The 14549-nt window shown below is 35.8% G+C and overlaps 1 protein-coding gene across 8 annotated transcripts in view; it reads right to left on the bottom strand.

Annotated features, from left to right (window-relative positions):
• Positions 1–14001, bottom strand: part of NRCAM (neuronal cell adhesion molecule) — a gene marked incomplete at its 3' end in the record, with an annotated part of 65334 nt that extends 51333 nt beyond the window's left edge. For 5 of the 8 annotated variants that reach the window (XM_082311123.1, XM_082311119.1, XM_082311117.1 and 2 more), the window contains exons 1-7: positions 13848–14001; positions 12236–12358; positions 11688–11858; positions 11179–11235; positions 8938–9049; positions 6773–6957; positions 5203–5334 (exon numbers count right to left, since the gene is read on the bottom strand). In XM_082311123.1, coding sequence (XP_082167249.1) covers positions 5203–5334; positions 6773–6957; positions 8938–9049; positions 11179–11235; positions 11688–11858; positions 12236–12358; positions 13848–13986 — 919 coding nt within the window. In that variant the 5' untranslated portion in view covers positions 13987–14001. The remainder of the gene's footprint in view (positions 1–5202; positions 5335–6772; positions 6958–8937; positions 9050–11178; positions 11236–11687; positions 11859–12235; positions 12359–13847) is intronic. The other 3 variants (XM_082311121.1, XM_082311116.1, XM_082311120.1) reach the window with 2 other exon arrangements.
• Between the last annotated feature and the right edge of the window lie 548 nt (positions 14002–14549).

The raw sequence follows: 14549 nt of genomic DNA on the forward strand, positions 1-14549 counted from the left end.
TAAAATGTCACAGAAAACCCCAGTGAAAGCAGAGAATAATTCCTCTTTAGAAAAGAGCAGAAATATTCAATACTGTCTTTAGATGCCTGCATCTTCTTTAGCAAATCAAAATTGTGAATCAAAAGTAATCAGTCCTGCTATGCATTCACAGTCACTATATATGATCGTTGGAAAATTAATATAATAACACAAAATCTGTTGTTTAAGTGTTATAGTGCTTAGTCACTCATTTATTTAGTAAATCTGAGCTATCATTTTGCATCAATAGCAGAATATTAGTTTCTCAGAGAAGCTGAGACACATTTGATTTAGACTTTTATACTGAACATTTGTTGTTGTAGTTCTGCTATTACTATAATTCTGTCCTTAAGTTTATGCACAAATTATAGTGAATGTAAATGGGAGCATGAGATCAGTACTGGCTCTTAAGCCATGATTTTCAACAACTCTAACTTCAGAGATAGCTTTGAAGATGCTGTTATTGTGGAAGTATATGAAAAAGGCAAAGACAAAAGGTTAGGTGCTTTGTTTCTGATATGAATGTAGAAACATATGGTCCTTGTATAGCAATGTTCACCTATGCTTTTCGAGTTCTGACAGGATCACAGCATCATTTGTATTATAGTAACTTTTGCTAGAAGTTTCCTATCATTCATCTTGACCTGCTTATTCTTCCAAAACCTCACATTCATGAGTAATTTATGAATATAGTAACCATTTTCAAACCTAGAAAAGTCTTCTGTGGTTAAAACTAACTACAGCTGAATGACTGAAATGGGATTTTTTAAGAATTATTTGTATAATTTTGGACATCTGTTTTCAGATAGATAAGCTGCGACAACAGGAGAATGTGATAGAACAAGGACTTAACATTATCAATCAACCAGCCAAGAAAACTGGGAGGAACATCCAGTGTGTAGTCATCGAGGTGGCTTGATAAGAAGATATGTGCCTCATGGAGGGACCTCCTGCCTTTCTGTAGATCAAAAACCATACAATCTGTGAAGAAGCATCCAGTTAACATTTCTCTGGCTGTAGCCGAGTTTCCTCATAACATTTGAAAGCCCGAATCAGGGGCTATTATGTAAGATGGACCTGTTCTCTCACATCTCTGATCATATTGCCTAAATACCATATTATGTACTTAGAGAATGTCATGTGACTAGAATCCTTTTTTCTTCTTTTTTTTGGGGGGGAGGGGGAGCTGGAAGCTATGCTTTCGGACTTGAACACAAAACTGGTAGTGAAATAGCAAGGGTGGGCAGCATCGTGCATCAGACACTTGAGAACCTATAAGGTCAAACCAAGACTGAACCTAAGCAAGAAAAACAAGAAACAAGTAATCCAGTTTTGCCTTACTCTATTGCTTACAGTGAACTGACAAAGACTTAATTCTGGAAGAGATGGGACATGGAAGAAGATGCCCTTTTGCCTTTCTTGCCAATCTCACTTGCTCCTCAGCATTTTCCTGTGATCACTGAAATCCTTGTTTCCAAGTTTCTGATTCTGTTGGTACTATCACCTCCAAAGGACAGCAGGTTATTACCTGCACTAGCCACGACCCGTCCTCTATCTTGTGCAGAATAAAAAAACCTCATTATCAAAGGTTTTCATATCTGCTGCAGTTCCTAGGCCAGATGCACAGTTCCAACACAATGACAGCAGAAGCAGTGGATAAATGTCTGCCCTGCCAGTCCTCTCCTCTCCAAGACTGAACTTCTCGGGGCATCAGAGTCCAGCAGATTTCTCCCCACCCTCCCATGGCTGTGGTGAACAGCTTGTGTGTGTACTCAAGAGAACACGATGGATGACGAATCTCTGAGCCAGGGATTATCAAGGCTTTCATGAAGGAAATCTAAGGGCTAATGTTTCTCCCTTAAATTCAATGTGATTACTAATGGAGACTAACTAAAACCTAAGATTCAATGTGATGTGATATAAACAAGTGAAGAACATGTTGAATGAAGATAAACAGCGCCTTTCAGTGCACTACTTTGTATAAATGTGTGTGTATTTAATATTTAATAGCTCATCATGAACTATAAACCACTGAACCAATAAATTAGTCTTTTGTGCAGTATTTGCAATGCCTTTCTGAAGTCCAATTATGAAAGTGCTTCCCCTTCCCAATTAATCTGGGTTGTTACTTTCTTAAAAGTTGAGATACTTCATGCATGGTTTCCCTTTTGTAAAACCATGCTGAATATCTAAGCAGCAAAACACAGCGGATTATGCAGCAGTATAAATAATGCAGGTCTTGAGTGTTAATTGAAGCACAAGGCAAGGCAGAGTCATGGCCTGAACTTTCAGTTGCTACTTGCCAAAGTAATTCTAATTGACCTCAACGGGACTGTGCATGTGAGTTCAAATTACTCCTGTGAGTAAACATTAGGAGGTTAGGTCCTTATCACTCCAGCATGTCTGAAGCAGCTTTCTTTTCAGACATGCTGGACTTTTTCTTTTAAGCATTATTGTTGAAGCAAATTAATGAAAATATCTCAAAGAAACCTAAAATCTTCCTTTAAAAATATCTTTTTACTGTGATTAATATAATCTGGAACAAAATTTACACCATTGCAATTTTTTTTTTCATAGGTAGGTGCTTAAGACACACTACATTTTTCTTTATTCTTCGCTTTTCCCTTTTGGTATTTAAGCCTCACCCTTTGACTGAGATATGGCCGAATGGTTCTTTCTTCAGCGTTCCCCCTTCCTTGTCTGACTCTATTATGGAAAAACAAAACCGGAAGAATTAAGCATCTCCCAGTTGTGCTTTCCAATAGAAAATTAAAGTATTGCAAACAGATTACTGGGCCACAGGAGGCACATTGTGGGATATATGATGACAGCAGGGCTTTGAAATTCAAATGTAGCTCTTTTTCTTTGAAATCCTGCCATGGGTGTAGCTCTCTCAGCACTGCCCTGAAGCTGAAACAGCTGCTTTAGTTTCCTTTTACAGTGATTAGTAATCATTCAGTTGGAAGAAGAGGGGCTCAATTCTATAATTTAGTAACAAGTGAACAAAAAGGCACACTGTACTTGGTAGTTTCCAGACCAGCTTTTGACAACTCAGAATAACACAAAATCACAAGAACCTTAAGAACTGCACTTTCTGTAATTGCGATGCTTCTCTTTCTTAGATGCCCTGACAGACCCAGTGTACTGGAGCATCCAATCAACTTGCACTTAAATATTTAAGGTGGCTAAAACTTCAGCTTTTCTCAACAGTGAAAGTGACCTTTAACATAAGGCTGAGCTACCGAGTTATTTATTTCTTGTGTTCTTCTCTTTTTTTTTTCCTACTGAGGTTGAGTGGCTAATTTAATTAAAGTGTCTTAACTTTTACTGAGTTCCCTTCAATAAAACTCTGTGTACTGACTCCTCAAGGCCAGCCAGCCAGCCAATATATACTGCCCTCATATTTGGGAAATTTGGTGGCATCCTGCAGCTGCTTCTGAAAACTCTGTTTCTTAATGTTTTACTGTTATTCTGCAAGAATGCAGAACACATCATTGCTTTTCTGGAAAATGTCCTTGTCTGTCATTTGAACAGCATGCCCTATAGCTTTGACAAGGAAGCAGTGTGAGGCAAAGATAAAGCTCAGAGCCAGGTGAAAAAGATTTTAGTAGTCAGGAGGCCTGAAAAGAGTTAAAGTACCAGCACAGCAAGATAAAAACCTCCTCAAAACAAACGAAAAAAGGTAATGGTAACTACACAGAAAATAGTAAGGAAGATGAGACCACCAAAAACCCAGAAGGGAAAGAGCAGTACAGGTACCAAACTTTGATTATAAGGTATGCATTATGATACATTTACGTACAATATATACAATACAAAATTACACTGATGTTTTCCTGTTCTCCTGTAACACCATTGTTTGATGAGGTGGTTAATGTCTGCTTACATAACTTATTTAACGAATGGAAACCTTTTATGTTAAATCTCAGGCTAGAGATCTCAAGTTACATTTAATTAGGATTCCTGAAACAGGTTCTTTGCTAAATATTTCTATCTGTTTCAGTATAGACCCTTACTTTTCCCCCCAAAGTTGAATATTTTTCCCTCCCGTTCAGTTTAATCTCTCTGGTATCCCAAATATTTTGAATCTATCTAATGAGGATCCTCATTTACCTGTTGCTATTTCCATAATTCTCACTGTAGAGAATCCTCCTCCATGTCCCACACTCTGTGACATTTACTTCATCACCAGACTTAAACATCTCCTGAAACTCCTGGAAGTTACACTGTCATACTTTCAATAGGTCAGCAGAGACCAGTATTTTAGAGCACATTATCTCTCATGAGTCAACAGGGTAGATTGTTTGTTTTTATAAGATCATTTTATGAAAGAAGAAGGATAAAGGTAGAAGAACCAAGTGTGATTTTATGGTATAGGCTATGCCGAGTCCAAACCGAACTGACAACACACTGCAGTGTCCTCCAGCAAGTTCTTCCCAAGTAAAGCTGTGCTATATATAGCAGCTATCTTGTGTCTGTCATACAGCATTGCCAGTCATAACACTGCAACAATTAAGTGATTCAATCACCAGTTCAGGGTTGCTTTTCTTACCCATGCACACAGAAACAGCTGTTTCACTGCCTTAGGGGTTCCTATTCTTTGACACCTACTTGGCACAAGCTGTTTGCCAGGCACTTGCTGACGCATTCAGTCAGTTTTGCTGCTGCTGCTTTTTAGTGCTGAAGCCCGGAAGGCTAAAACATACTCTAAGCTGCAAATCCTGCAAAAGTGCTCTGTACATCCACAGATGTGAGGACTTGACTTTTTATGTCACCTTTATGATTCCTTGACAAAGTTAGTGTTGCAGTGGGGCGGCAAAGGAGAGATCTAGCAAACACAACTGCCACGGCAACACAATGGTAGAAATTATGTCCCAGCAATATCCCTGTAAGAGGGGCATGGCACAGTTTTGTTACTGCAGCCCCATCTCCACAAGGATACCACCAGACAGAATAACCAGGAGTACAGTCACAAATTTTAGTGCTCTCAAGCACATTAGAGGTACATTTTGTTGTTCCACTTTTATGAACCACAGTATTTTTATCATCTCATTTATAACTTAGTATTACCTGTCAGGCAAAAACTACTCAAATACGCGCTCTTCATTTATATTTGAAAAAAAACACCCTGATATTCCTCATATTCTCTTACGCATCCTCCCGTAAGGTAATTAAGAATCTTACTTGCTATGGGAACGCCATTTGCCAACCAGCTTATATTAGGCTTTGGGTTGCCGTTAGCCCTGCAGATCAATGTCCCATCTTCTCCAGGAGACAAGACCAAGTTTCTGGGTGCTGTTATCCAGTATGGGGCAGCTGGGTTAGGAAGAGAAACACAGCAATGTTTTCTAAAATTCTGTAGAGAAAATCATAAGCCACAGTCATGGCAACCGGAAGATAATTCAAACAAGGTATCTATAGATATAGACTTACACTTACACTGTTAAGTTTTTTTGATATATATACATATGTGATAATCAATGATTAAGTGGTAGATTATACTTTGGCTAAACTGAGCTATTGGCTACCCACTGCATTAAAATTCTGAGATAAGCAACAAGAGGTTCTTTGTTTCATTTAGGGTTGCCTGCTTTGAATCTAATTTGCCTTTCCTAAAGAAAGCAAAATTTATCTGAGTATGGCATCTGCAGAGGCTAGAGTGGTCTTTTGATTAATTTCAGAGATATCCATGCTCACAGTAGTTAGGCTGTTAGAAATGAATTTAGGTTTGATTACATAAAAGTATTTCATGTCAAGGGTGAAATTTAGATATGGAAAAATCCTTGGTCTCACTGAATTCAATGGGTGATTGCAGTGGGGCCAGATGTTTACCCGAGACAGCTGAAAATACACAGTGATCAAAATGGACGGAACACTGTGCTTACCAAAAGATATTAATCTATGTCTTCATCTCTTTTACAATAAATAACTACAAATAGCATATGTTATCACATCTTGCAATTAAATTTCAGATTTTGGATTGATGGACAGATAGAAAATTAAACTTCTGGTCTTAAAAAGGAGGTTGAATGTGATCACAAAATGATGCTAGTCTACAATAAAATAAATGGCTATTTAGCATGCAAAGTAAGTACTACAGTTGATTATTTCAATGACTAATTAGCTGTCATTCCAGTTTTTTTGTTTCACGGTATTCAAAACATACTTACAATTTCTATTTGGACAACCACACTGTAAGTGTTTTTAGAACTGGTAAGACACCATCTTGGGTAAAAAACATGAACAAGATAGAAAACCAGAAATGTCAATTAAGACAAAAAAAGGAAGAAGAATACAAGACTATAAGGCAAATAGTAAAATAGAGAAGAGAAAGAATCTTGGCTATATGAATGGAGAGCAGAAAAGATGGAGAAAATAAGACGGAGATTAAGAAGAAAGATGGGGAAGAAAATATAAAAACAAAGGAAAGAAGCAGTGTAATGACAGCTAATCAAAGGATCTAAAATAAATGTAGCACTGGTACAAGCTAAGAAATTATTTTACTACTGTTACAGTACAGTCTCAATTTAGCCTGTTGCTTTATAAAATAACATATTAAAAAAAGAAAAAGAGATTAGAGATAGTAAAGTCCTTCCAGTGGTAGAATTCAGTCAGTTTAATGATCGTTTCCTCAGTTTTTTTTTTTTTTACCATTATCATTCATCCTTTCAGCTATATTTTATCCCAGAAAGCTTACTTCAGTCTTGCATTCTGGACACTGACAATATTACAGTAAGGATTATTTTAGTGTTACCTTTCACAGTTACTGAAATGACATGATGAGCAGAACCTAATATATTTCTTGCTATACATTTGTAGTTCCCAGAGTCAGCTTCAGAAACATCTATAATCTTGAGAGTTTTCTTAAAGTTTTCAAAAAATGTTCTGTTGGCTGGCAGTTCCCCACCCTCTTTAATCCAGCGGATTACTGGTGTGGGTCTGGAAAAGCAAAAGTACAGATCAAATTTAGGGACCAGAGAAAAGGAAGATGAGAGTTCAATACATTAATTTTTTGAACACATATTTTACAAATAATTATTTTAAGAGCCTTTACCCAGATTTTGGGGCATGTCCAGCAAATGTGCAAAATATGCCAGCATTTGTTTCTAGGAAATGACAAGCCTCACTAACACTGTCAATGGCCATCTGTTCGTAGGCTTAATAATTATAGAATACATTTGTCTGCTGATTAATCTAAAAACCCTGATGGTTAAGAAATGAATACAAGTGTATTTCAAATCTTATAGCACTTATACTATTAAATTGATGCTCATGGTGCTTTAAAAGGTAGTTTCTAGATAATGACAATTTTATAATTTTCCTTCGTTTGAGCAATATCCTAATGCTTCATAAACATGATAAATTTTACAGCAGAGCTGTAAGGAGACAGAAATATTTCCTATGAGAAATCAAGAAAAAAAGTCAGTGCTGTGTCAAGTATAGCTACTTGTCAGTGCACCACGTCTAAATCTTGGCTATGCCCCATGTTGTCCACTGAAGTTGAAAATTGCTCAAACACATGGAGATATACTTTCAATATTACAAGAAATTACAAGGCGTTGCTTACTGAGTAGAATGTCCTGGCTCAAACAGTAATGCCTCAAGGCAAATATTCCCTTAGCAGTCTAGTATCACATATTTTATAACAGAGACACCTAGCAAAGTTGACTTTTAATTATAGTATCAGTAATTAGGAATAGTTGTTTTAAACAAAATCTGAATCTGGCCCTTTGCGGACAACTATGTAAGCTTCCCTCATTGAATTATTTTTTTAAAAAATTACACGACAGCTAAAGACACAAAGCCATATAATGTATAATATTCTATTTTTTCCCCATTTTTATCCAACCATTTTACTGGAGTTTGGATCGCTGAATACTTTTATTGCATGGTTGTCAAAAAGCATGTAACGATATTGCAGATAAAGATTACGCAAGCTGATGCTTCTCTCACTCATAGGTGTGGTTTTGCTAATGGTGCTGATGCAAAGACACCTGGGCAGACCACAGCTGAGACAGAAACACTGCACTGATGCCTGTATCAAGCTGTGTCAAGCTGTGCATGAGTGTGCCCTATGGAGCTTATGCAAGTGAATACATGTGCATGATGCTGTGCTGTATCATTTTCAGTTACTAGCTTTCCTCACGGCTACCTCAGAGCGCTCTGCATTATATGCTTTTGTGCACTGTAAACATGTTTACAGTTCCTGAAATAGGTACTAAAGATTTTCCACTTCTGCACTAACCAATCTATTCTCAGATTTCTTCCTGAGAATGGAATTGATTTAAGATCAAACCAGTTCATGAAGTTAAATTGCTCTTTAGTAATTTTCTACTTGCACAATAACCAGCAGAAGCAAACTTGCATTACACTGAAGAAACAAGTACCAATTAAACTCAATTACAATGAGAAACTGGATTTAAGGAGCTGGCGGTATGTTCTAACAACTCCCACCTAGCTGATCTACTAAGTAATTATTAGCATATGTGAGCAGCTTTTTCAGATTAGACCAGCAGATTCTGATCTATTTTTATATACTTTGAGAGCCTGATTGTAAATTTAGGAAAAAAACAGAGGCTTGATTCCTGAGTGAAATTTTGCAGATGTGTGTCCAAGGTTACCCTATGGCATTTCTTGCTTGTGCCCTTTAAAAACACAATGGTACAACCTGAATCCTGTGCATAGGGTGTGGGGATATGAGAAGGCAGAGGCCATAATATTTATGTTCATAGTCAGTTTTAAAATCTGCTGATGCCCAAGTAAATGGTGGACTTCCTTAAAAGAGCTCTTTCCATTTTACATTTCTGTTTCTTTGAAATACCTAAGCTTATACAGCGGTAACATTTTAAGCATCTCTGAAATGTTTCCCTCTGTTTCTGTATTTTTATTTAGAAAAACACTGTCTAAAAAGTAACTCACAATCCTGCTGCGATGCACTCCAACAAAAGCACATTTCCTCTGAGTTCCACTTTGGTACTTGTGCTGCCTGTTGGTGTTAGAAGAACCGGTTGCCTCTCTGTAACTGGCTTGGCTGGAACAAGAAAAAATAAAATAATTAATTTCTAAATTTTCTTTTAATATTTATTTATTTATTTTAATATTGATCAAATGCATACATCGATTCTCACGTTGTGGACAGTGATTTTGCTGCACATTAGCCATTTAATTAAAATCATTGTGTTACACAAGTACACAGTTCAACAAATTAGGTTTTTGACAGACATAACATAATCATATCTTAACCTGTTAAATGCTATAATTTTGAACACATACATGAAAAATGTTATTATTAAAGACGGGAGCAATTGATACATAGGCAACTATGCAGCCTGATGGATGGATGCTGAGCCTTAATCCTAAGCAGCCCCTATTCACTTCAGCAGAACTATAACAAGGACTTAGAGTTCACTGATGTGAGTCATAGTGCAAGACTGAAAGTTAACAAACGTTTCTGGGCTTCCATCAAAACACAAATAAAGCAAAGTTATTGTATTTAGAAATATAAACCAAGGGGATAAAAGGTACACTCCACTTTGCAATATGCTTTACTCAATATTTCCTAGACAATGTGAGGGGTCTTTTCAGAAGCTAAGCCTCGTATTCTCCTCTTGCTATATATTTAACTTTAATTCAAGCTGTTCCCCAGTCTAGTAATAAAGAACCATTGATTAACGCACAAGAAATAACCACAGTAAACAGACAGCTATAAATATAAGACTCATTTCTGACATTATACTCTGTTGGCTTTGAAGTATTATGGTGTTTCATGTGTCCCCATGAAATTCAGAATAAGAGTGCTTTCTGTAATAATAGAGTGCTTTCTGTAAATACTCTAATGTTCTTTTATTGCAATTTTAAAATACAGGATTAAATTGTTCTAAAGTGCAGTAGCAGTCTGAATCATTACAGTAAATTATTGTATTTTTTAAAAATATGAGCAGAAACATAATAAACTTTTGTTTATTAGGGCACAGAACTTACTGATAGATTAATATAAATAGAACACTTAATTTTAATACAGTATGTGCTATGAATTCCTTAAAAACTAGTACATGAACAGCTTAAAGTTGGGAGAAAAGGGCAGTCTAGAGTGGAGAATGCAGTTGATAGTCACAGGCTTTAACTAATCTACCCAGTTTCAGCACTGCTAAGGACCACTGACTCATTTTGCAAGACTATGAAAATTCAGAATTACCTCTGGTATTTCTGAGTTGGGAGTCAACCGAATGGTGCTTTCCTCACTAAATGCAGCTAATATATCGTTCTGTGTTCAGATACATATTTCTTGTTTGTTCCTGAATGACATCTTATTTTTATGTAGAGAATTAAAATATTCTGTGTCCCTGTTTTATTTTAGATTCCAGTAAGTTATGGTTTAATACGTACAAAGCCTCATATGACAAGGAAAAAGACAAAAATAGAAGAAATATCATGTATTTTCTATCTGTCTCGCACAATATCAAGTGGAGAGTCTAGAACCTCAAGTGTTACAGTATCAGTGTTGCTCCAAAGTCAGCCTCGCTAAACACATGTATACCTGTTCGGGACGAATTAATTCACAATATACAAAAGACCATTCAACATAGATTAATGTAAAGATCAGCTTAAACACCAGACAAACAAAACTCATCTTTCCTCTACAAAGTTATTTATACAGATAGTATTAAAATGTTTAGATTCTACACTTATGAAACATGTTAAAAATGAATGGTACATTCAATAAACTATTAAATGTGAAGTGCATCTGTTAAATGCTTAATTGTTGTTATTTATTAAGCAGCATCTGATATTGAATAGTCCTAGTGATAATGAACATATCAAACTACTAGTTAAATTGGAGGAAAAATATAAAAAAGCAACACAGTATAGAAACAATCAAATAGACAATTTTTAAAATCTGCCCCAGTGTGAAAGGACTCATTTATTATAAGAGTTTGTATTTTTATGAGCCATAATGTTACAATAACATTGAAACATTAAATATTTGAAAAGACCACACTGTGCAGTCCCTTTCTAAAGCATATATTATCACCAGCACTAATAGATACCTTTATTAGAAACTGAAAAGGGAGCAAAAGGTTAAGTAGCCATGGAGGTGAAGTTAGTTAACTAAATGCTACTGTGAAACAGGCAGTATCAGTGGGGACCAGTGTAACTCACCACCATAAATATCAGTGTCACTCAAATTAGCAGCTATAGTGTCATTCAATGAATCCACTGAAATAAACAGAATATCATGAAGAATGCATACAAGAGGGATAAATCAAAGTACTGGGAATCAAAAGGTGATGATATGGCCACGGTGAGTTAATCAAATGACTGATTAATTTGTTTCAATAGTTACAATAATCATAATAACTTGATATTCTTGGACATGAAAACCATTTGAAAAATATTATTTTTACACTGTATTTTTTCAATATTTCAAATCTTACAAAACATTTTTTCAAAAGATAAAGCCTAATAAAGGGAAAAAATGACAGCTTTTAAAATGAATTATCTGTTAGGAACACTGGAGACTACATTTTAAGTTTATACAGTAATGTAATTTCTTATTCAGAATTAAAATGACAAAATTCCCTAGCGTAACACTACTTAACTTTGGCAAATAACTTGAGAATTCTGGATAAATACTATGTAAGTATGTAATTAGGTAATGCAATACCTACCTGAAAACACTTTCACAGAAATGGGTTGTTTCTGCTGTATAGTTTGCGTATGATTAAATCTTGCATAGCAGATATAGTCCTCCCGAGTGTCTTCTGGTTGTACGTTAGAAAAATAAAGGTCTCCATTTAGACCTTGGGAAACTCTTTCACTTTGAGGCAGCCTTTGGAAAGCTAAGGGAAAACAAGAATGCATTTATCTCAATTATAATACACACTCCATTACTATGACTGCAGACTCCACATTGGTTCGATTATGCTGTTTGTAGGTTTGTAAATATATAGACCTTTCTAAGTTTCCTCTCAAGCTCCATTGTCTTCCTGTTCTTCCCCAGTGTGTTAATCTACAACTTACATTAAGATCTCCAGCTGCTTTTGGCTTCATGCTTTTGGGCTGCGTGTCTGCTTGTTTCTTCATTTCTACAGAAATGGAAATTCTTTGAATTTTAACTTAGAGGGAAACTCCACCATCTATGGTCTTGGTAAGCAATAATCAACTATATAGAAAAACTGCAAAAAGTAAACTAATTCTGCATAAAAAACAAACTCACCATTATCCATCCAAAATATAATAGGTGGTGGTAAGCCAACAGGAGGTCTGCAGTGTAGTACTAGTGAATCACCTTCTCGAACCTGATTTGGTTCTAGTTTTTCTTTCGTCCACAAAGGGGATCCTACAGAAAATAATTTTAACACACACAAATTATGGATTGACAAAAATTCCAGAATTTAAGGAAGAAATGCACATAATCTTGCAGAGAAACAGAAGAACTACATGCATCAGAATGTTAAGTCCTATCATGTTTACTGAAGATTTAATTTTTGGTCTTTTTTATGTTTTCTTAGGAGAAAAGTAGGTTTTCTTTAAAACGTTTTTTTACAGCAATGATTTGCTGAAAGTATAATCAACTGATTCAAATTATTTTGGCTACTCACTAAAGGTTCTATAACAGTATCTTGGAAAGTTTTAACTATGATAATGGAAAAAGAAAAAAAAAAGTGATGCACTAGATTAGAAAAAAAGGTAGACCTTCATGAAACAGTATTATACACACACAGCTTTATTAAAATGTGAGAACAGCATATTTTAAGCTGAGTGTCCTGGTTTCAGCTGGGATAGAGTTAATTTTCTTCCTAGTAGCTGGTATAGTGCTGTGTTTTGGATTTAGGATGAGAGTAATGTTGAGAACACACTGATGGTTTAGTTGTTGCTAAGTAGTGCTTACACTAGTCAAGGACTTTTCAGGTTCCCCTGCCCTGCCAGTGAGAAGCTAGGAGGTGGCACAGCCAGGACAGCTGACCCAGACTGGCCACAGGGCTATTCCATACCATATGACATCATGCTCAGTATATAAACTGGGGGGAGTTGGCCAGGGGGCAGTGATTGCTGCTCAGGGACGGGCTGGGCATTGGTCGGCGGGTGGTGAGCAATTGTATCGTGTATGACTTGATTTGTATATTATTATTTTATTATTATTATTATTACTACTACTACTACTATTACTACTATTCTATTTCATTTTACTTCAATTATTAAACTCTTCTTATATCAACCCACAAGTTTTCTCACTTTTACCCTTCCAATTCTCTCTCCCATCCCACCAGGGCAGGGAGTGAGCGAGCAGCTGTGTGGTGGTTAGTTGCTGGCTGGGGTTAAACCATGACACTGAGAAGCTTGAAAAACTGATTTGAGATAAAAATCGCATAGAAGCTGTAGAAACAGTCTACCATTAATCAAAAATTTTTAGCTTTATCTTCTTTTTGGTCCCAATCTGTTCTGTATTAAAGCTATTACAAAAACTATGGAAAATATGCACTAGAAAGAGAATAAAAATTTTCCTCCTCTATGGTGTGCATTAAAGATATAAACATTTTATTCTAATTGTAGCATCATATATACAACCCAATTTTAAACAGGATAGGTCATCCAGACATACCAAAAAAAAATCAGGAAAGCATTTTGGTTGTTAAATTTTCTAAGGAATATTGGAGAGAACATGCAATACATTATTAAATCTGAATATCAGAAACTATACAATATCTTCTGACATGATCACTTTGATGATTAGATTTTTAAGACGGGAAAAAAATGGCAAAACATTCGAAAGAAAATAAGCAAACTGAAGTGTTTCACATTTTATGAACATTAAGAGCTTCACTTACTAGAAGGCCTTATAACAATATTGTTGGAAACAGCTGCTCCTCGTTCATTCCTTGCTGTACACTGGTATACTCCTTCATATGCCTCTGCCTTCCCACCATTCATAATATTTATGACAAGGGTCCCTGAATTTGGTTTCATTGTTACCTGTGCATCTTTATCTATATCAAAATGAGTTCCATTGCGTGTCCAGGAGAAGCTAAAACAATAAAAACAAAAAGTTTCTTCTTCAGTTGCCTTTTGTAGATTGTATGGAGAGAAAGAAGAAAAAAGTCACTTTCAATAATACATGGTATTTTTTCTTTAGCAGATAAGTAAGACTTGTTCCCAAATCAAATTAACTAATAAGGTAATAGAGCACTTTTTAATATAAAAAATCTGACAATACTTTAACATAAAAGGCTTGGCTGAACTTGTTAACACGAGCCATTTCAAAGTCAATATTTAAAAAAAAAAATTACATTAAAAGATTCCGAAGTTAATCGTATATGGAAAAGAACTGATTTTCTTTCTACTAAAGATGATACAGTAACATCTGTGAGAACTGATATTGCTAAACCCGCATTAGCATTTCCATTATAAAACCTATTGTTGAAAGGGTTTATAAACCTGCCTTTAAAACTTGCTCTGGGCTGAAATGTGTCATCTCAGGTCCCAGCAGGAGACCATTTCTTTTAATTGGTTTGGCCATTTTAAAGCTACGC

This window comes from Platalea leucorodia (genome assembly GCF_965183815.1).
Source record: "Platalea leucorodia genome assembly, chromosome: 4".
NCBI classification, from domain to species: Eukaryota; Metazoa; Chordata; class Aves; order Pelecaniformes; family Threskiornithidae; genus Platalea; species Platalea leucorodia.